Raw genomic sequence first — 21,413 nt, forward strand, 5'->3', positions numbered from 1 at the left:
CAGTGGATCTACTACAGAGCAGAGGCACTGGGACTAGCCTACAGTGGATCATCTCATATAACATGAGCAGGTATCTTTCAAAGATCATAGAGGGGCAGTGAATGAAGCTCCTGATGTCGTTACTGAATATCAGAGCTGTATTTTCATCATCAGACAAAATCCTGATTGTACTATAGCAAAGCATCTCCATTAGCTACCCTGCATATCCCTGATGGCTGTGTGTGACATCATCACCTCTCTGTATGACATCACCATGTCTCTGTGTGTAATGACATATCTCCTAATTATGTCCTCATGTGGCCTCTGTGACACGAGAAGATCTGTCAGTGGTGTTGGCATGTCTAATGAATTACATCATCCTGCGTGACATCACTGTCCCCGTCACCAACGGAATCTCTCAACTAAAGCAAGAAGTAAACAACCATAAACAATTATCATAAATACAATCACTACAAATATATACTATCTGATCAAAACTGGAATGTGACTACATTTGAAATCAGGAATTCCAATGTTAAAGTTCTTCTTTTCTTTTTCTTTTCTTTTTTTACCTACAATAAGGCAAGCGTTAGTCTCTATCGTAACCACAAATCAGCAAAGAATATTGACAGATTTATGGATGCTACGCAGCTCGATTGCAACCGCATAGAAAACAAACTTTTTCAATTTGGGAGTTTGATTGTTTGTTTTTAAATACAATATCTGCTCTTGAAACCACAACAGAAAGTGTGCAACAGAAAGAAAAAGTAGAAGAGAGTAAATAGTGTTGGAGACAGTCTATGTATTGGTGTGGAGGGCTGACAGAGCTTTAGGTGAATCATATGCTACAGAGCAGAGTATGAGTGAGTATGAGCAGAGTATGAGTATTCAGAGAATTGAGAGGGTTCTAGAATGCTTGGTGCATCCCCCCTCTCGTAAGGCCTTGGAGGAGGAAACACACAGAGCATCCTATTTCACCCACTATCCCACAATGGAAGAGAACTTCCATAAGCATGTGAGCTTGTAGTGCTACGTTTACATTTTTCAAAAGTACCAACTCAGTACCTAAGTGCTTGTTCAAAGAGAAACAAAGCCAATCTTGTTCAAAACATTACGCTGTTTTGTCATAAATACACCAAAAAAACGTTTTAACTTATCGCAAAAGGCAACAGAGTAAATGTGTCTTTGCTTTCAGGACTATAGGACTATATACTCTATCTGTACATGTTAGTAAATCTGGGGAAATTTACTGTTTCTCTAGGGTTGACAGTTACCACGGCAATAACTCACACCTGGCATGTACAACCCTGCCCTCTGATAAGAGTCTTCCATGTAGACCTCCTGAGACAAACAGGTGAGTTTAAGGCCGTCTAGTGAGAGAGAGAAAGAGAGCGAGAGAGTGAGAGAGGGGGGGGAGAGTGAGTGAGACTGACCTCTTATGATCAGTGAAGGATAAATAAAGCGATAAGCACACTAAATCTGCTACTGTACACATTATACACACAAAGGTGGATAAACGTTTGTCTTTCTGTGTTGTCAGTCTCATAATAACAATTCAAGGAGGAGGGAGGATCGTCTGTGTATGTTTGCAGAGAACGGTGGAACAGGGGTGCTAGTAATCCCATGTTATAGTGCAAAAAGAATAAGTGCTGGCCTACCATGTCAAAAGAAACAATATCATGTCTAACATACATACATAACAAAACACCAAGACACTCTCTCTCTCTCTCTCTCTCTCTCTCTCTCTCTCTCTCTCTCTCTCTCTCTCTCTCTCTCTCTCTCTCTCTCTCTCTCTCTCTCTCTCTCTCTCTCTCTCTCTCTCTCTCTCTCTCTCTCTCTCTCTCTCTCTCTCTCTCTCTCTCTCTCTCTCTCTCTCTCTCTCTCTCTCTCATGCTTACAGCTCTACTGGACGGTTACACACTGCGACTGACACAAACCTGAGACACAAAGTCTTTTGCCAAACATTCAGTAGAGATTGACAGGGGCACAGAAGTGGGCAGGGAGGGGGGAGGGGGGGGGGGAGGAGTCAGAATGATGAAGAAAGCGGAGAGGAGTTGTTCCACGACAACTGCAGTCCCCCAGGAGAGTCACCGGTCTGTAGAGCTAGGGGCGGAGTTTTGGCGGCCAATAGCGGGGCAGGGTCATTCAGCGCGGGGAGAAGCCGGTTGCTGTGCTGCAGCCAATCACCTGCGTCATATCCCAGATCTGGTGGAATAGAGAGACAATCTTAGTTTTTTCCATAAGAAGGTATGGCTCACTGTCTGACGAGGGACTTATTGTGTTAATGGGGTTACCTTGACGATGCGGTCGCTGCCACAGGTCACCATCAGACCTCTGGACGGGTCCATGTCCATGTGGGCGATGTTGTGTTTCCCTTCATGAAACGTCGCCAAGGTGGTCCGGCTGAATGACACACAGACACACAGACACACACACAGACACACACACACACACACACACACACACACACACACACACACACACACACGAAGAATGTCAGACGTTTGAGGAGAACAAAAAGCCGAAAGTAAAGAGGTGAGGAGATGATGAGTAGGAGACAAAGGAGAGGTAATATATTAAAATAGATATTTTAGTGCTTTAGAAATGTAATAAATGATTATTATTAGTAGTGGTAATACTCACTCCTCCTCCTTGATGGTGTCATAGCAGGCGTCACACACTCGCACCTGGAACTCAAAGCCCATCACCGGGTACGTGGAACGCTTGGAACTACACTTCCCACACACCGCCTTCCCACACTTCCTGCAGTGGTGCTGGGCACAGGAAACACTCGTTAGCCAAGGGTCACCACGACTGCCAACGGCCGCTGGCCTGAGCTAGATTACTCTTCCTGCTACGACTGGTGGATTGATGATTCACTTGCTTAGTCAAATGTATTGATTGTAAGTCGCTTTGGAATAAGGCATCTGCTAAATGCCCAAAATGTAAAGGTCAATAGGTAACAGCCTACAGTGGCGTGCAAAAATATGGGCACCCCTAGTCAATTACAATTAATATGGTACATATTAAGTGACATGGTGTCACTAAATGGTACAAAGATAAACATGACACATTTCATCACATTTTAAAGCAAAGTACATCAGCCCTCGCCCTCACAGGTTATGTCTCAAAAGTAGTGACGTCGTCGTAGATGACACTCACCTGCCTAAGTCCCATCGTCTTAGAGTCCCACATCTGTTTGATGTTCCAGAAGAAAGGCTGCTCACACTTCTGACAGGAGTCACTGTCCAACCACTGAGGAGCCTACAGACAGACAGACAGAGAGAGAGACAGACAGACAGAGAGAGAGAGAGATAAGAGTAGTGGATGAGGTTACTCTCTCCCTCCCTTCAGCAGCAGAGGGCAGTAGAGAGCTGGTAAAAGCTCAGTCACCCAGTGAGAAGACAGCAGGGATCTCTGAGACCATGTTCCACTGTACTCGTTGCACTGTACCTCCTCTCTGGGGGTGTCCATGTTCCACACTGTGATACCTCCGTCTGCAGAGCACGACAAGAGCTGTCTGGTCAGCTGGAGGTAGCGCACCGCCTGCACTCGCTCACTGGAGACAGAGGAGGGCGAGAGAGAGGGCGAGAGAGAGAGAGAGAGAGAGAGAGAGAGAGAGAGAGAGAGAGAGAGAGAGAGAGAGAGAGAGAGAGAGGGGGGGGGGGTAATGTGTGGAAAGGTTTTGCGTGAGCTTCCGGAAAATACCCTGGGAGACTTATGTCATACTGCATGATGGAGCGTAGGAGGGAACTATGCTGACTTGATTTGATAGCTACAGAGAGCTGCCCCCCCCACCCCCACACACACACACGCCTTACTGGTGGCCCTGGAGCAGGAGTGTGCGGCCCTTGCGGCCCCCGATGTCCCACATGATGACACTGTGATCGGAAGCCCCCGAGAACAGCAACCTGTGGACGGGATCCCACCACAGAGCTCCGATACTACCTGTCTCAGAGGGGGGGGAGAGAGAGAGAGAGAGAGAGAGAGAGAGAGAGAGAGAGAGAGAGAGAGAGAGAGAGAGAGAGAGAGAGAGAGAGAGAGAGAGAGAGAGAGAGAGAGAGAGAGAGAGAGAGAGAGAGAGAGAGAGAGAGAGGGAGAGGGAGAGGGAGAGAGAGATTTTTTTTTAAATTTGCTTATTTTTTTCTATTTATTTGTAATCTAGTATGTAATCTATTTATTTATTCTAGTATGTACATTACATTCTTTTTTTTTATCTTCACACATGCTTTGGCAATGTAAATGTATGTTTCCCATGCCAATAAAGCCCTTTGAAATTGAAATTGAAAGAGAGAGAGAGAAGAGTTACAGAATAATAGAGTCTGGTGATGATCATGTGACCACCAGTAATAAGTCAGATGATTGTGGTGTGGTGAGTCATGGGGAAGTGACTACAGTACAGTATAGTAATAAGTGAAGCTACAGACCCAGCGGGTGGGGACACAATCGCAACAGACATCAAAGCAGTGAAATGTGCTATTTCCTCAAGGAATGCTTGATCACTCCCCCATTGTCTGCTAGGCTGTTCTTGAAATAACTAGAGCCTGACCAGAACACCAGCACAATACTGTAGACTACAGTATCAGAATCAACTTTTTGCTGTGGTTGTTTTCGACGCCACAGATAACGTGTGTAATCAAGGTAAACAGATGGACAGATGTACTGTGTATGTGAGGCAGTCTAATTGTCGAGCTTGTGTTCCCTGTCACTATGGATGGATGCATTATGGTCTGTCATTCCAGACAGGAGAGAAAGAGGAGATATGCTTGTCTTTGCAGGCAGCTTTTATTTATTTTTTAAAGTATTTTTTTCTGAGTGGGGCAGTTTTTTTCATTTTATTGACAGATACAGTAGAGATTTAGACAGGAAGGATGGGTGAGAGAGAGAGGAGGGATGACATGCAGGATATGTCCCCGGCCGGAATCGAACCGGGGACGGTTCGGGGACGAATCGAACCGGGGACCCTGCGGTTCCATGGTCAACGCTTAACCCGCTACGCCACCTAAGCAGCCCAGCTTTTGTTTTTTAGCAAATCCTACTATTTGGCCCCATTATGTCAGGTCTGCTTCCAACATGTACTTCACTTTCCTAATGAGGTTGAGGTCTTCTCTCATATGATCAATCACAGGATCCCTGTCTGCCACAAGCCTCGAGACATATTGTCATGTGGATGTGTGTGTCAATCAAAATCAAATCAAAAAATCAATCAAATCAGTGTGTCTGTTGTACCTTCGTGGCCCTTCAGTGTGGTGATGGTAGAGTACGTCTGCCTCTCCAGTTTCAGTAGGGTGATCTGTCCTGAGTAGTCGCCCACGAAGGCGTGCTGCGTTTCATTGTCATACCTGGATGTGGAGTCAAGGAAGACCGGGGGGAAATAAACAGGTAGGATATCGGACAGACAGACAGACAGAGACAGGGGATTACGTTTGATAGGAAGTCATACTGGAGAAGAACAGGGGGCTGGGTTATGCCCTGGTTCGCGCAGACACGCACACAGACACACACAGAGACACACACAGGCCTCTTACACACCGGCAGTTCCGAACGCCGGTTCGCGTTCGCGTGCCGAAACCTCCGAACGTTGGCGCTGTCTGGCGAACGAGCCCGCGTTCATACCAGTGTATGCCAGTATATCGTTCGCCAGACAGCGCCAACGTTCGGAGGTTTCGGCACGCGAACCGGCGTTCGGAACTGCCGGTGTGTAAGCCCTAACAGAGACACACACAGACACACACAGAGACACACACACTGTCACTGTCACTGTCACTGTCACTGTCACTGTCACTGTCACTGTCAGTCAAATTCAATTTTCCAAATGTTTGTTTTCCAAAGTAAGTCCAGCATGCTCTTGATTTAGGCTGAAATGTTGAGTTTATCTTCTGCTGTTTGGATATTGGACAGACAGGGGATTACGTTTGATAGGAAGTCATACTGGAGAAGAACAGGGGGCTGGGTTATGCCCTGGTTTGCACGCGCACACACACACACACACACACACACACACCACACCCACACACCTCAGACACACACTCACACACACACACACACACACACACAGACACACAGACACACAGTTTGTGTGTTAACATTCTGTATTGTCTGTTGCTCTTTGTTGGCTGCTGTGGGGTGTAAGCCCAATACAAATTTCCCAGTGATGGGACAATAAAGTGACTTTTGACTTGACTTGACTTTGACTTGACTTGACACACACCCCCACACCCACACACCCACACCCACCCCCCCCACCACACACACACACCGACACACACACCGACACACCCACACCCACACCCCCCCCCACACACCACACACACACACACACCGACACACACACACACACCGACACACACACACACACCGACACACACACACCGACACCGACACACACACACACACACACACACACACATACACATACGACAGGATACTGTAGGCAGGAGGCCCAGGAGCCGAAGTGGTGGCGTCCCAGCATGCTGCCGCTCTGCGTGCACATCCAGCTCACACTCTTGTCATGTCCTGTGCTCACCACCCACTCGCTCTCCAGAGAGAACACCATGGCAGACACTCGGTTCTGATGGGCTAAGACACACACATGCGCACACTTTAGTAAACACAATATACAGTGAGTTTAAGACCCACACACCAGCCAGTTTTTTGCTTCCTGACTTTTCTTGCAAAAATAGTACTCATAGAACAGATAGCATAGAACAGTGACTTTATTCATTCGTGGAGCTATTTGGAAAGGTAATGGCTTTAGGACTTGAATCTTTATGCGGCACCAGGATGACATACATTAGCAACAACAAAACATTTAAAATGACTAATTTCATTTACTAACTTACAATACTTTTTGTCCAAATTCTCTTTCGTTACAACCATTCCAGACATTTTGGACTAATTCTATGTGCTGGAAGGAAAACCAGTGGAAAAAACAGATGGAAACTTGTGCACAGTGACATATTTTTCTGGCTCTTATGTTGAAACTGGATTCTTCAGTGATGAGAAGAGGGTTTAAATTACTAGGGAGTTAGTCACAGAGATCATGTGGATTTTGGGGGGAAAACCAAAGGAGAGTTATCATAATAATCAGACAATATGCCAATATGAGCTAAGCTAAGATGGCCTGACAAATGATGTCTCCTCTCTCTTTACACACTGTGGGTCTGTGTCTCCCACCCAGTCCTATTTGAAATCCTCTCCCAGCATACCTCAGTGCAACAGTCTCTGTTGACTCTCTCACACACACAATGACAATCTTATTAAATTCACAATGACACCATGATATACTCTATAAATAGAGACACAAGAGCATAGAAAGCATTTTGCTCCCCTGAGCTTTTTTAAAAGCAGGGAAATCCCCTCTCAGATCTCACCTGGATATGTTTTAACATGGCTCATCTTGTTGAAATCTTCAGAGATGTGGAACTCCTGTAGGGACCACAAAAACAGACAAAGCTCATTTGTCATTCTTATCAACACCAGAACAGCCGTGCCTTTTTTACCCTGAAATTACCCTGCTTCCTACACAGAAAAATGGCAAAATAGCTTCATACTAGCTTATCCTGATGTGATTTAGAAAATGTAAGGATACTGGGTGGTAGAACGCACATATCTACGAAAAGTCATGAAAGGAGAGTCCTGAAATTTGATCGAGTGCAAAGATATAACATTTTCTTTTACTCACAGGGGTCAATGACCCCCGCATGGCTGTTCTAGTGTTAAATGTACATTTAGACATGCAGTTATTAGGTTATTAGGGTTAGCAGGGGTCAGCGTAAACAGAATTATAGGGGTATTTTCTGGATCTAGATAGAAGTTTAACTATGAGGACAGATCATCAATGGCTTGACTCTACTCACCACAATGGCTCCGTTGTCCTGGCCAATAAATATGCGTCTGCTGTCATGGTGGTACGACATGCAAGAGCACGGCGCTGGTATGGAGGGAGACATACACACACACATCTATGATCAACGTTTTCAATTGATTGTCTTATTTTTCTTCTATTATCTAGCATATAGGACCTACAACTTACAAGAGACTGTGTGATAGATACTGGGCCAATACTGCCCACTGTCTCTCTTCAGCCATACCCGGATTGTTCTGGGGGAAACAGGAAAGGTCGTATTTAAACATCATTGTACCTTTTCAACATCCTGTGTGAAAGAGCAGCGTGACATTTTCAAACATGGGTGAGGTTACCGAATAGGCTATTTGCAGGTAAACGTGTTAATTCCTGAGGTGTTTGCTGTACTCTTATTGTAATATAATGCAATCTTGCATGAGTCTAGAGTCGTTTAAAAAACACGTCCATATTTTTCCACCGTTCTACCTGAAATATGCACTGATCCCTTTAACGGAATAAATAGTCGACCTACTTAGGGAAGGTTTGAATCTATTATTGCATATAGCGAATTTCAGCCCTACCATTTCAAATAGCCTGAGGTTTATTTTATTTGCACAGCAGCGTGTTGAAGACAGAGTCACTGTCCTATTAGTATTAGTGGTGCCAAGAGTAGCATTTCCATTGTCATACAAACTTTCTTGATTTCTAAATGATTATGAAAATTGTAGTAAGTGTTCCATCAAGGGAACGTTGTTAACCCTTCTTCTTATTCTTAAACGAAAGTAAGTTACCCCGTGTATTACTCTGAGTCTTGGCTTGTTATTCCCATTGCGAAATGTGACATTTTAGGAAAGACGCATTTCCTTATTTAGCTAAATTAACACAACTGATGATACAAATTCAATCGGTACTCATAATCAATATCATGCATTGGACGTGATGGAGGCTTTTTAGTTGCAAGGAAGTCCATCCTAATCACTGGATTAACCAGATCCTAGACTAGGAGTAGACCTAGTAGTATTACAGGGGAGATATTGCCAATCAGACGCTTGCGGATAGCCATAATCACAGTTATAATCTGCTATGACTAATGAGATATGTTAAACGCAGATGCTATAATAAACTTTTTGCACAACTAATAGATAGCTGCTATACAACTCGTGACGTTAGAATTATAAGGTTCTATCTCCATTTTTGTCAAAATTGAGTTTTGTACTCTGATCCATTAGGTGTTTATTAATGCCTGTGTGGTGTTATTTTTTAAATGTTGAATTTTTGAGTTAGTAATTCATCAAATACAAAGGTTCCATCTCACAGAACATAATGGAATGTAAAAACTTTGACGCTCAATATCTCTGAACTGCCCTAAACGGAGATAGAACCTTCTCATTCTAAACGGAGATAGAACCTTCTCATTCTAAACGGAGATAGAACCTTCTCATTCTAAACGGAGATAGAACCTTCTCATTCTAAACAGGAGATAGAACCTTATCATTCTAAACGGAGATAGAACCTTCTCATTCTAAACGGAGATAGAACCTTATCATTCTAAACGGAGATAGAACCTTCTCATTCTAAACGGAGATAGAACCATATCATTCTAAACGGAGATAGAACCTTCTCATTCTAAACGGAGATAGAACCTTCTCATTCTAAACGGAGATAGAACCTTCTCATTCTAAACGGAGATAGAACCTTATCATTCTAAACGGAGATAGAACCTGATCATTCTAAACGGAGATAGAACCTGATCATTCTAAACGGAGATAGAACCTGATCATTCTAAACGGAGATTCTAGAACCTTATCATTCTAAACGGAGATTCTAGAACCTTATCATTAGAAGCTCATGAACTGACAGTTGTAAGACAGAGCTGTGGCCAACTAGATCCATCTATCTGGCTAAGCCTAATGTTCGGGGTAGATTCGGGCTACAATCAATGCATTGGTGCGAGTCAGAAGCCTTCTCACCTGTCCTCGCTGACCGTGATCACTCCGTCCTCCTTGGGGATCAACACTGCAGCGTTGACAGAGTCCGAGTGTCCCTCGATCTTGTTCAGCAGGACGGGTCTGGAGCTCTGAGGCCTGGAGTGGATCTCCGCCGCCATGGCTAGTATGTTTTCTGTTTTTCTAGGCTTGATGTTATTCTCATCTGTGTGTTTCTCTGAGCTCCAATAGTGTAGTGGGACTCCGCCCATCTACTTCCGGTCATGCAAATGTGTGTAAATGTGTCAATGTCTTCAAAATAAAAGCGATATTTTTTGTGCCAATTTTTTTTTCTTTTCATGTAATTTTCTCTGATAACTTTAAATGGATCTCTTATCCTTTAACACCCTATAGAGATGTGCAACACGCATGTTCATTTACAAGTTCTCTGAGCTCCAATAGTGTAGTGGAACTCCGCCCATCTACTTCCGGTCATGCAAATGTCTGTAAATGTGTCAATTTCTTCATAATAAAAGCGTCCACGTTAAAGTTGTTTAAGAAATTTAGAAACATTACATACATACATTACATACATTGAAACCTGAAAAAAGTTGAAGAAGTTATGAATGTGTGTAAACGTCAATTTCTTCAAAATAAAAGCCACGTCCACGTTAAAGTTGTTTAAGCATTTAGAAACATTACATACATTACATTACATACATTGAAACCTGAAAAAAGTTGAAGAAGTTATGAATGTTAATACCCCCCCCCCAAATCAACGAAGAGAGAAATTCAGCCTCAAAGTTTTCACAGACATTTTCACAAACAGGTAATGGGTGAGATATATCTTGTAGATAGTAATAGTTATTTGTCTGTATTATCTTGTAGATAGTACTAGTTTGTTTTGTCGGTCTTACATGTAACGATGAATTGAGAATCAAGGACCCCAATTGAAATAAGCCAGTGGCTTTCTTGGGTTTTTATCCTGTTAGTTGACCTTGTATGTAATATGTACTTTCATGTACCTACTTCTGCAAATCTTCTAATAAAGTTTTCAATCAATCAATCAAAACAATAGCTGGTTAACTGCACCCCCCAACCACTCCCCCAGGACAAACACTACCTGTCATCTGTCAGTTGGGTTGTCAACAAACTTGCAGGGCTGACATGTTTAAATAGCTAAATAATAATAATAACACAGCCCAGGGCTGTGTGCTAAGTCCTCTGTCAAACATCTGTAATGTCCTTGTTTTTTTTAGATATCTTTAAATGCTTCACCATAGTAACACACTGTAGTGCCCTCGATCAGCCTGTGGACTGCCATAAATATTGACGAAGCAGAGCAAATTCTCAGAGCATTTGAATATTCTGGGCCATTTTTTTTTCTTTTCATATAATTTTCTCTGATAACTTTAAATGGATCTCTTATCCTTTAACACCCTATAGAGATGTGCACCACGCATGTTCATATACAATTTCGGACCAATCTGACTAACAGTTGATTTTAAGTGAAGTTTGGCCAAATTTTCCACCTGCAGAAAAATCCATCATAGCGGACTTTATGGGTTCTTGATGCAAATATGTTCCCCATGAGGAAAGACACATGTATGTACCAAGTTTCATACATTTTCATACAACGGGGTAGAAATGCCAGCATTGTGAAGTTATTTGACTTTCTATTTGTTATTATAGCGCCACCTATGGTCTAATCATGGTAATTATTTCTGTCATTGTTACTGATGCTCTCTAGTGGTAGCATGCATTCATGCATGCATTTATAGCATTTTTGGTCAGGGACTTTACCGAGCAGAGCAAAATCTATGAGAATTTGAACATTCTGGCCCAATTACTTTTTGTTTTCATATAATTTTCTCCGCCATCTTGGAATGGATCTCTTATACTTGAACACCCTATAGAGAGACGTGCATCATACATGTTATGCAATTTTGGACCAATCAGACTCGCACCACCTATGATCTAATCATGGTCATTCTTTCTGCCATAGTTACTGATGCTCTCTAGTTGTGGCATGCACATTCATTGCATTTTTGGTCAGGGACTTTTTGAGCTATTTGACGAAAGCAAGGAAAAGAGTAATAAGAAGTAAACCACCAATAACAATACTGTTCCACTAAAAAGACCACTTGTCATCTCATCACTTTCAAGTGATCGCTTACCTTGCGCTTAAGCGAAGTCGCGAAAACGAAACCGATCTTAATGTCTCAATTTGCCACTAGTTATCGTTCACAGAACACAGATATTTTCAATACATGTTATTTTTCTCCGAACTCAGAAGTTAAGGGGAGAAAAGTGTGATTCTCGCTCCCCTACGCTTAGCATTGCGATGTGTTCGTCTGAACGTTTACAACCTATATACGATCGCTTGTTCAGAATCAGAAGACTTTTATATGCCATGACATGTAAACATGTTAGGACTTTGGTTTGGTACAGTGGAGCGCAGGACAGGTGCAAGACAGGACAAGACAGTGCAAACCAACATGATAGTGCAAAAAGTAATAAATAAATATAAATATAAGATGTGCAAAAAGATCAAGTGTTCAGGTCAAGACAGTCCAAAGCTCTCTGGGTGGGGGTGGAGAGAGGGTAGATAGATGTTAATTAGTTCATTATCGTGGATGTTATAGTGTACATTATTATTATTAAATAATAGAATACATGGACTATTAACTATTGTATTGAAATTGTAAAGGGAGAGAAGGGGAGTGAGAATTCGTTATTGTTATTCCTTCGGTTTCTCCATTACATTCCCAGCAAGCACGGCCAGACCACGTAATATCACAAGTTCACAACTAGTTAGTATCTGGCCCAGAATATCACCCTATTTCAACTAAAATATATATATTTTTTATTTTTTTATATTTGTCGGGAGAAAATACCCAAATGTGAAACCCCAGCAACAACCCGTCATCTCTGTTGTGACGTAATCTCTGTTGTGACAGACTTCAAAGTGGTTTTGATAAAAAGTGGCCGATTGCGTCACAGTGATGAGCGTGACGTCACGGGGCGAAAACGACATAAATAGCGGAGGTTCTCTGTTGTTCAGACACTCCCACCAACACCATCATGCCCCGCAGACCAGCTCGCAGAACCTCCCGCCCCGTCCGTCGCCGCCGGCGCCCCAGGGTTAGCCGGAGGAGGAGGAGGGGAGGCCGGAGGAGGCGGTAGGACCGAGCCGGTGGGCTGGGCTCGGCAGGCGGTGTTACTTTAAATCATTCTCCTTATGGAGGGGAGAGTGGACGGAGGGGGTAAGGCCAGTCCCTCCACTCCCCCCTCCCTAAGAGGAATGATTTTCTCTCATTTTGCGTGTCTGTCTGTACGCACAGAGCCACACAATAAAACCCGCAATCAATTGGAGATCACCTGCTCTTGTCTTCACTGGTAGCATAAGCAGTTATGGAACTAAGTAGGAATTAGAAGGGTAAAATAGAACTGATAAAATATGAATAAAACATTAATAGAATGTAATAAAACATTAATAGAATGTAATAAAACATTGTTTATTATAAATAATATAATTATTAATTAATTATTAAATATAATTATTAAAAATTATATAATAATACATTATGACATCACAAAGACATGTGACTTGATTTGTCCAAAACAAACCCAACCAATTTTGTTACAGTTACACTCTGTCAATGACAATAAAGTTCAATCTAATCTAATGTAATCTAATCTAAATGAAAGAGCGGATGAATAGATGAGAGAGGAAGTACGAAACAATTAGGAGGTTATTCTGTGTGGGTTATACTGAGTGGTTAGTCGAATGTATCGATTGCAAGTCGCTTTGGAATAAGGCGTCTGCTAAATGGCAAACATGTACATGTGAATTTAAATGTAGTAGTGTAGAACTGGTAGCAAAGAGAGTGCATTGTTGTGTAATCATTCTAAGAATGTGTTCTGCACGCCTCTTGTAGTTTTGTAGCTGTATCTATAGGCTATAATATGCAGCACTTGAGTTGAGGGGGAAGGTATCCCCCCTGAAATAAAAACGGTCATAATCATCCCCCTTCTATAACACTGCCATCCCCCCTTTCCATCCCTTTATGTCATTTTATCAATGAACGTGGTATTACTGCTATTTCAGCATTTAGTTTTGCGCATATTGAGTAAAATACTGTGGGGGCGAGGGGGCACGCACACATGCAATGACATTTTTACCAAGTCACTACAAAACCCGAATAATTTCAAGTAGGCTACACATGTTAATGTATTTACTTTATTGAACAGTATGCATATTCGATACAACAGCAGAAGGGAGGAGGCATTGAGGATGTTTTATTTCGGCCTCAAATACACTTTTTATTTTATTTTTTTAAAGCCAACTCAACCCAAAATAAACTATTGCTACATTGAGGAATTATTGTAATACAAATGTAACACACGCTATGAAACAGTAGATATAGGCCTATGCCTAAATGTAAGCAAATGATTGACATTCAAAATAGGAGTTGAATTAATTCAGTGACAGGAGTGTTTCCAATCTGACATGAAATGTAAAACCATTTAACTGAAACAATGCTCCATACAATATACATTTGACATTCATGGTCATATAAAAGGTAACACATTCTATAAAGTATGCAAAGAATAATTAAAACACAAATGGAACTTTCTTTCTCATTTGCAGATCGTTGCCTATGTTATGCAGTTTAAAAGGAAAATAAAATGCACACAATTAAAACAAATCATATACCACATTGTCTCCAGTAAAAAATACACAATGTGTGTGTATGTGTGTGTGTGTGTGTGTGTGTGTGTGTGTGTGTGTGTGTGTGTGTGTGTGTGTTGTATGATGTCTGCATGTGGGCAAAAGCATGTCCTGTGTGTTTGTGCTATTTTAAGCTTGGCAGGCACACCCTCCAGGATCATCTCTGCCGGTAGGCTCAAGGCTGGTTGATCTGGCCAATGAAGAGGATAGTACCTGGGAAAAAAGTCCAACTTCCTTCAAATAAACAGCTTAAGAATTTGGAATTAAGAATAGAATATGAGCAGGGTCTATATATAGTATGTTGATTCTACCTAATACATGTCTCCCAATTACAATTGCAAATTCAAAACTCTCAGAGCTGCTAAAATCCTAAGTGAATGGATCGACAGGTCTTACCTGTTGGGTTGTGCCTTATGAGAAAGAGGAAGGGTCTGTCCACAATAACCCAGGGTGGGGAGGACCTGGCCAGCAAGATGGCAGCTACAGGGAATAGAAGACAATGATCAATAGATACATATATTACAATAACTCCTTATTCAACTTATATAAAATACTCAATACAATATGCAGACAGGAAATAATAAAGACACAATATTGGCCAAAACAGAACTCACTAGTGGCAGCAGTTGCTTTAGTTCCGTCCTCGTTGACCTCAATTTTGGCTTTCTGTAGAGCCTTAGATACATACACAGGCTCTGAACCTGAGGAGAGAGGTTGGATGAGAAAATGCTATTCGTGACGTTAGAATTATAAGGTTCTATCTCCATTTTTGTCACAATTGAGTTTTTTTACATAATCTGATCCATTAGGTGTTTATTAATGCCTGTGTGGTGTTATTTTTAAAAATGTTGACATTTTTGAGTTAGTAATTAATAAAATACAAAGGTTCCATCTCACAAAACATAATGGAATGTAAAAACTTTGACGCTCAATATCTCGGAACTACCCTAAACGGAGATAGAACCTTATAATTCTAAGATCACGAGTTGGATGAGAAAATGATAATGCCGTAATATTAATTCCACTGACAAACACTGTCTGAATGCATTCATTCTCTTCATTCTGTCAGGGAGCTGGCAGAGGTTGTTAGCAGAGGAGAATAACAGAATTGCTTCACCTCACTGAATCTCTCACTGGACAGCTAGACATGAATCATACAGTAGATGTTTGGAGCTCTTATGGCAGTAAACAGTCAACTGTGTGTGCGCATGCAAGCTTGAGTCATAGTTAGGTCACCCAAACTGAGTCTGGCGCATTGAAAATAATATATTTCACTTCCGTATGATGTTTGATTTATGATTCCAGTGTCACTCTGACTCACTCAGGTGCCTGAAGTCCGCTTTGCCCGCGTCAAAGATGTCTGCTACTCCCAGGGCTGAGAGGGAGGCCTCCAGATTCACCTCAGCTTCAGCTGTAAACCTACACACAAGCCCGATGGAATACGTAGTCAGTATTTGGTTAAGCATAGGGAAGATTTGTGGCAATGTCATTGTGGTTATACTTGTTCACACTGAAATGTATATTGAAACCACTCATCAACATGGAGACAGCTATTAGATGACTAGATTGGATGCAATAAATCACTACACTTGGAAAGAAGATCGAGTCAACAACAGGCAGTGACTTCTGGCAAAACATCACATTATGTGTTAGCAAGAGTGTTTCTCTACAACTTACACAATAACATATTTTCTTTTTTTTTTAAAAATTTGTTTTCAGATTTTATCCCTTTTTTCACCCAATTTGGTAGCCAATTTAACCCAACTTAGCATCCAATTATCCCCTGCCTATTGCATTGGATCCGCCGCCCGACCCCGTGGCCGGCAGTCCCAGAGGAGGGCGCCAGGCAGACTAGGCTGACTGGCTCCTCGAGCCCAGTACCGTTATTCCGGCACCCCAGGGGGCGGTGTTGCGCGACGGATCCTAGTCCAGAAATACTCCTATACCCCCCCTCGGAAGCGGCCGGCCAATATGCCGCTTCCCGTGTGCCTCGGCCATTATCTGGATCTGGCGAGCCGGGATACGAACCCCGGCCCCGGTGGGCAGCATGCACTAGCGGCCAGTGCGTAGACCGCTACACCACCGCACAATAACATATTTTCAAGGTTGCTGAAGGTGGAACCTTTTTATGCCAAGAAACATTGAGTCATGATACCTACCGTAACAGCCTCCTGTAATAGTTGTTATCGGGTGTCTTATCCACTCACAGGAAGTGTTTCCTGGCCATGGCAGACAGGTGTAGGTGTGTGCGTGTGTGTGTGTGTGTGTGTGTGTGTGTTCTCTGGGTCATACTTGGGCAGCAGAAGCCGGACCTTCTTCTGATGGAGCAGCTTGGTCCAACTCTGCACGGTGGCTGTGCTGATATGGGGGATGACATCAGCCAGGGGCGCGTCCTCCTCTGACGGCAGGACAATAAGCATGCTCATGCTGTTGCTGTTGCCGTGATACGGCAGCTCGATGACCTTGTACTTCAGACCTTGGGGTGTGCTGGCCAGACCTGTCAGTGGAGGGGTCAAGGGACAAGGGTCAGGGGTGGGGGGGTCAGGCCATATGGTTACACATGTGGTAAGTAATAGTATGTTCATGACATAACTAGGAAACTCAAACATTTCCAACTCGGAAACTTGTTGTTTGAAGATGTGGTCTCTCTAAATGTCATATACGTCCCATAGCCCATTCTCCATAGAGATTAGTGTTGCTCTGAAAATATTTGGTAAGTATAAGAAATATGGGTGGAACTCAAACCTACACAAGTTTCTCATGGGTCTTAGGCAGGGCCTTTCTCAGGGGCCTTTCTCATGGGTGTTTCTAGGCAGGGCCTGCCTTTCAGCATGACTTATCATTGCATTGTGATGATTGTATTCTGAATATCAGCTTCTACTCAACACCCCTCAAGACTACATGTGTGAGGATATCCTTCATTAGTGAATACATATACAACCTCCCCTACAGTGACATTCATATTTCAGAGATTGCTATTCCAGTTGTTTAAAGGTGACATATCCATTCCAAGAACAAGCTGTGCTGGAATGTGGCCCATAAAACCACAGTGATACCAATTTAACACCACTAGCATATTCACAATTTGTAATGGTAGGGTCATGCTGTAAAAAGGCAATGAAATCATGAATCAAAGCACACCGCCCCTTGAAGCCATATTAGGACAGAATTCCCCTCTGTAGAATGTCACTTTTCAAAAATGTAAGAAAAACAATGCTGTAATCCACTTAAGAATTATGTTCCCATGACAACGAAAATGTAAAAATGTATTACAGTATTAAAACAAACAATGCAGATCAAGTCTTCAGAGAGGTTATTTTCATAATGTGAGTTGACTGCAAAGTGTTTCTGACATATTTCCATAATTAAAATATGACAAAACAGGAAAACATGTGGAACACCCTTTAAAATGATAGCCTTCTTGAGAATCCATTCACAACACTCAACAGGCTAAACCACAAGCAAGGAGGGGATCGTGGATGCTAAATATAGAGGTGTGGTATACAATTTCACACACAGATCCAAATATTATCCCAGTGAGGAGTTCAGAAGTGTGAGGTAGGGAGGGGCTACAACGTCACTTTAAAAAAAACAAAACTTAAAAAAACACTTTTAACAATAAAACTATAAGACCAAACACTGACAGTCAGTGACTGACTGGATACTCTGAGTAGCCTACATGCAACAGTAAGACAGAGCTAAACCCTCTGAATCGAACTCACCAATGTTGAAGACAGATAGCTGAGACATCATGGGGACCTTGTATGCGACGCCGTTGCCTCCATTGAAGGTCCTCATCTTGGTGTTCTCAGGCAGGAAGCGAGACTTCCACAGCCCTTTGAAGTAGATGGAGTTGACGGCCACCAGTCGAGTCAGGGCGGCGTCCAGCATGTCTGCCTTGACCAAGGTGGGGATGTGACCTACACAAACACACAACCCAGGGTTCACTCATCAAAATGTGTTTTGGAGTGTTCCAACAAAATGTAAATATTGACTAAAAGTAGCCTTTCTGCACCAAAATCATATGTCAATGTACCATACCATTCACCTAGCTAATGGTCTCAACTTGCGTCTATTTTGTTACTACCGTACATGAAGCATTTAAAAAAGATCTCATGAGGAAACAGATTTTCTATTATAGTGCATTACAGATATATGCATGAATATACAGAGGGGTTGATAATCGAAAAACAAAGGGGAGTGGGAGAAAGAGCTAGGAACCTTTGGTGCGGTTGTTCACCCAATCGTTGATGATGTCGGCTGCTTTCTGGGTGTCGCTGAAGTTCATAGTGTTGCTCTCACACTGGAAGTTGGCCTGGTTAGTGGCCACAAACTGATCCTCCATGGGAAAACCCTCCTGAGTGAACATAGCATTGGCGATGGTCACCATATCTTGGTTGGCCTTGGCTGTTAGGGTCTTGTGGAGCTTTCTCAACATTTTATACGGGCCTGAGGAGAATCATTTAAGTTTGTTAGTTTTGAGCAATGTTTCAAAACAATGTGTCCATTAATAATGTGCCCATTTACTCAAGGTTTGAATATATATATAAAAGTGTAAGCCAGCTAGTTCAGAAAATCGTGAGCTTAGAATGATAAGGTTCTATCTCCGTTTAGGGCAGTTCAGAGATATTGAGCATCAAAGTTTTTACATTCCATTATGTTCTGTGAGATGGAACCTTTGTATTTTATGAATTACTAACTCAAACATTTCAACATTTAAAAAAATAACACCACACAGGCATTAATAAACACCTAATGGATCAGATTATGTAAAAAAACAAAATGTTTACAAAAATGGAGATAGAACCTTATAATTCTTCTAACGTCACGAAATGCTAACATGTGAATCTGCTTTGGGATTTTCAAGCCTAATCAAACATTGAGGGTTTTACCATTCTTCTTGTAGTGGAGAGCAGTCAGGAGCTGCCTGCGGGTCTCGCCGTGGGCGCCTGGCAACAGCATGCCCAGGATTGAGGCCACGCCGTGGGGGGAGAGCACCAAGTTCTCTTGGAGCTTGGAGCGCACCACCTCCTGGAACACCTGGAGGCCCAGGTCGGAGCCTCGCTCCCCATAGGAGGGGGTCAGAGAGTGTGCCCCCCAATGGCCACACAAGGTCACTACAACATACAGGCACAGAAGGGAGGGGCCACCCATCTCAGAGTATCGCACACTGACACACCTGGTGGAAAAAAAGAGGGTCTAAAGAGACATCATATGATTCAGTATGGTTAACCACAATCAGAACAGAGAGCAGTTAGTTTAACAGGAAGCCCTCAGGCACTAGCTGGCATCAATATCCAAAGTCAAACTACCGTATCTGTGTGACTAATGGTCACTGTCATTCCTCTAAACCAAAACCAGCACCAAAAGCCTGTTAATGGTCCCTCGGGTCTTTAATAATGGTCAAATATTAATGGTTTCTTTCTATAGTAAGACTTTATCTTAAGGAGATCAGCATACATCAGCCATAGCCTCTGTCCTGTGGAAATAAATACTGGCTTTATTTCATTAGTTAACCTCAGTGCAGAAACATAATTATGCTTCATGTTCAGACAACAATTTTCCTTAGTTATATAACATAATTTAATTGACGGGGTGGAAAAACTGGCGTCAGACTTTTAAATAGTTGATTATACTTGGTTGGTATACTCATACCCTTTTTTGTTTTTAGCCTAAGTTGGTATTTGGTGGCCTATTGAGCCACTAACACAGTGTACTTCTACTTTGTTTTTACATTTTTGGGCACCCAAAATAATGGGCTTTATCAAGGTACAAGAACTTTTAGTGACAAAAGCAATTGGAAAAGAAAAGCAAAAGCACTGACCCATCCTTCATCACAGCCAATAATGTTTTTTTCCCCAGTTATAAGATAAGATCCTATCAACCGAGGAATTTGAGGGTGTTGACAACCACTACTCCTCACAAGTTAATGTAACAGTCCAGGCATGTACCCAAACTGTAAAAACAGCTAATAAACAACTATGAAAACATCACAACAGAGCTGTTAAGTATATTGTAAATGTGCGCACGTGTGTTGTAAAATGATAATGCAAATCCAAATAAACAGTGCGCACCTATGCAAATATGATGAACAGCTGAGATACAATTGTCATCTTTGCAATGAATATACAAACACCACAAAAAAGTAAGAAGCCTATTTAATAAAAAAGGAATAATAATAAACAAAGGAGCATAATAACCTAATGATGTGACGTTTAGAAAAGAAAGGTACCGTCTAACAACTTAACAACTTCTTTCATCCAGAGAACAATGACATGTAATGTAATTTGCGTCACTCAATCAAGGCGCACTAATGAACAGGAATATCAATTAGCATCAGAATGTCATGAAGTTAAAATGATTTGTATAATTATAATTCGGCTCCACGTGGAGACATAACAATCCTTACCTAAATTGTTCGGATTTGAATTCCAAAAATGTTTTCAATATAAAATGGTGCGGAGAGCGATGAAGGACGACACCGAATGAAAGCCACCCGCCTCTTCTCCAGTCTACTATCCAACACTGCGACCCACTAGTGATCCGTCGAGACAACAAACTACTTTCGTCTTCTCGGAAGTCAACCCTGACGCTCACATTTAATTACCCGTGTACAGGGGCAGTTTCTGTGGGTTGAACTCCGCCCTCTCTCCCAAACTCACAATCGCCACCGGAGGAACTTTGTGTCTTGAGCCGAAACGCGCAAGTGACAATTCCGTGGAACTTGTTGCAATAAGTGAGCGCGCCAGCATTTACCGGTAAAGGCTTTAATTAACATTCAAGATGTATTACGTTTAGCCTTAAAGCCAATTTAGCCAATCATTGTATAGGCAACTGTACAAGGACAATAAAGTCTATTATATTCTATTCTAAAGAATATTAGGCAGTAAACATTTGTTGCAAACTCTCCCGAACGTGGGCCAAGGTA

General features: G+C 42.2%; 2 protein-coding genes across 3 annotated transcripts in view; both read right to left on the minus strand.

The window, feature by feature from the left end:
• wdfy1 (WD repeat and FYVE domain containing 1) overlaps nt 1-9,932 on the minus strand; it is a gene marked incomplete at both ends in the record, with an annotated part of 25,938 nt that extends 16,006 nt beyond the window's left edge. Inside the window, 12 exons of one of the 2 annotated variants that reach the window (XM_080547437.1) lie at nt 1,989-2,184; nt 2,274-2,382; nt 2,623-2,753; nt 3,142-3,243; nt 3,433-3,538; nt 3,801-3,927; nt 5,209-5,321; nt 6,408-6,558; nt 7,353-7,407; nt 7,839-7,912; nt 8,015-8,082; nt 9,796-9,932. In XM_080547437.1, the coding sequence (XP_080403563.1) occupies nt 2,125-2,184; nt 2,274-2,382; nt 2,623-2,753; nt 3,142-3,243; nt 3,433-3,538; nt 3,801-3,927; nt 5,209-5,321; nt 6,408-6,558; nt 7,353-7,407; nt 7,839-7,912; nt 8,015-8,082; nt 9,796-9,932 (1,233 nt within the window). Of the gene's footprint in view, nt 1-1,988; nt 2,185-2,273; nt 2,383-2,622; nt 2,754-3,141; nt 3,244-3,432; nt 3,539-3,800; nt 3,928-5,208; nt 5,322-6,407; nt 6,559-7,352; nt 7,408-7,838; nt 7,913-8,014; nt 8,083-9,795 lie in introns of those variants that run through there. The other variant, XM_080547436.1, reaches the window with a different exon arrangement.
• Nucleotides 9,933-14,660: 4,728 nt separating this feature from the next.
• serpine2 (serpin peptidase inhibitor, clade E (nexin, plasminogen activator inhibitor type 1), member 2) lies at nt 14,661-19,639 on the minus strand (the record flags this gene model as incomplete). Its single annotated transcript, XM_080547656.1, has 8 exons — nt 14,661-14,698; nt 14,882-14,965; nt 15,100-15,186; nt 15,807-15,904; nt 16,778-16,982; nt 18,208-18,405; nt 18,707-18,934; nt 19,378-19,639. 8 exons carry the CDS (start codon nt 19,637-19,639, stop codon nt 14,661-14,663), a joined length of 1,200 nt encoding a protein of 399 aa, XP_080403782.1.
• Between the last annotated feature and the right edge of the window lie 1,774 nt (nt 19,640-21,413).

This window comes from Nansenia antarctica (genome assembly GCF_963989245.1).
Source record: "Nansenia antarctica genome assembly, chromosome: 17".
Lineage (NCBI taxonomy): Eukaryota > Metazoa > Chordata > Actinopteri > Argentiniformes > Microstomatidae > Nansenia > Nansenia antarctica.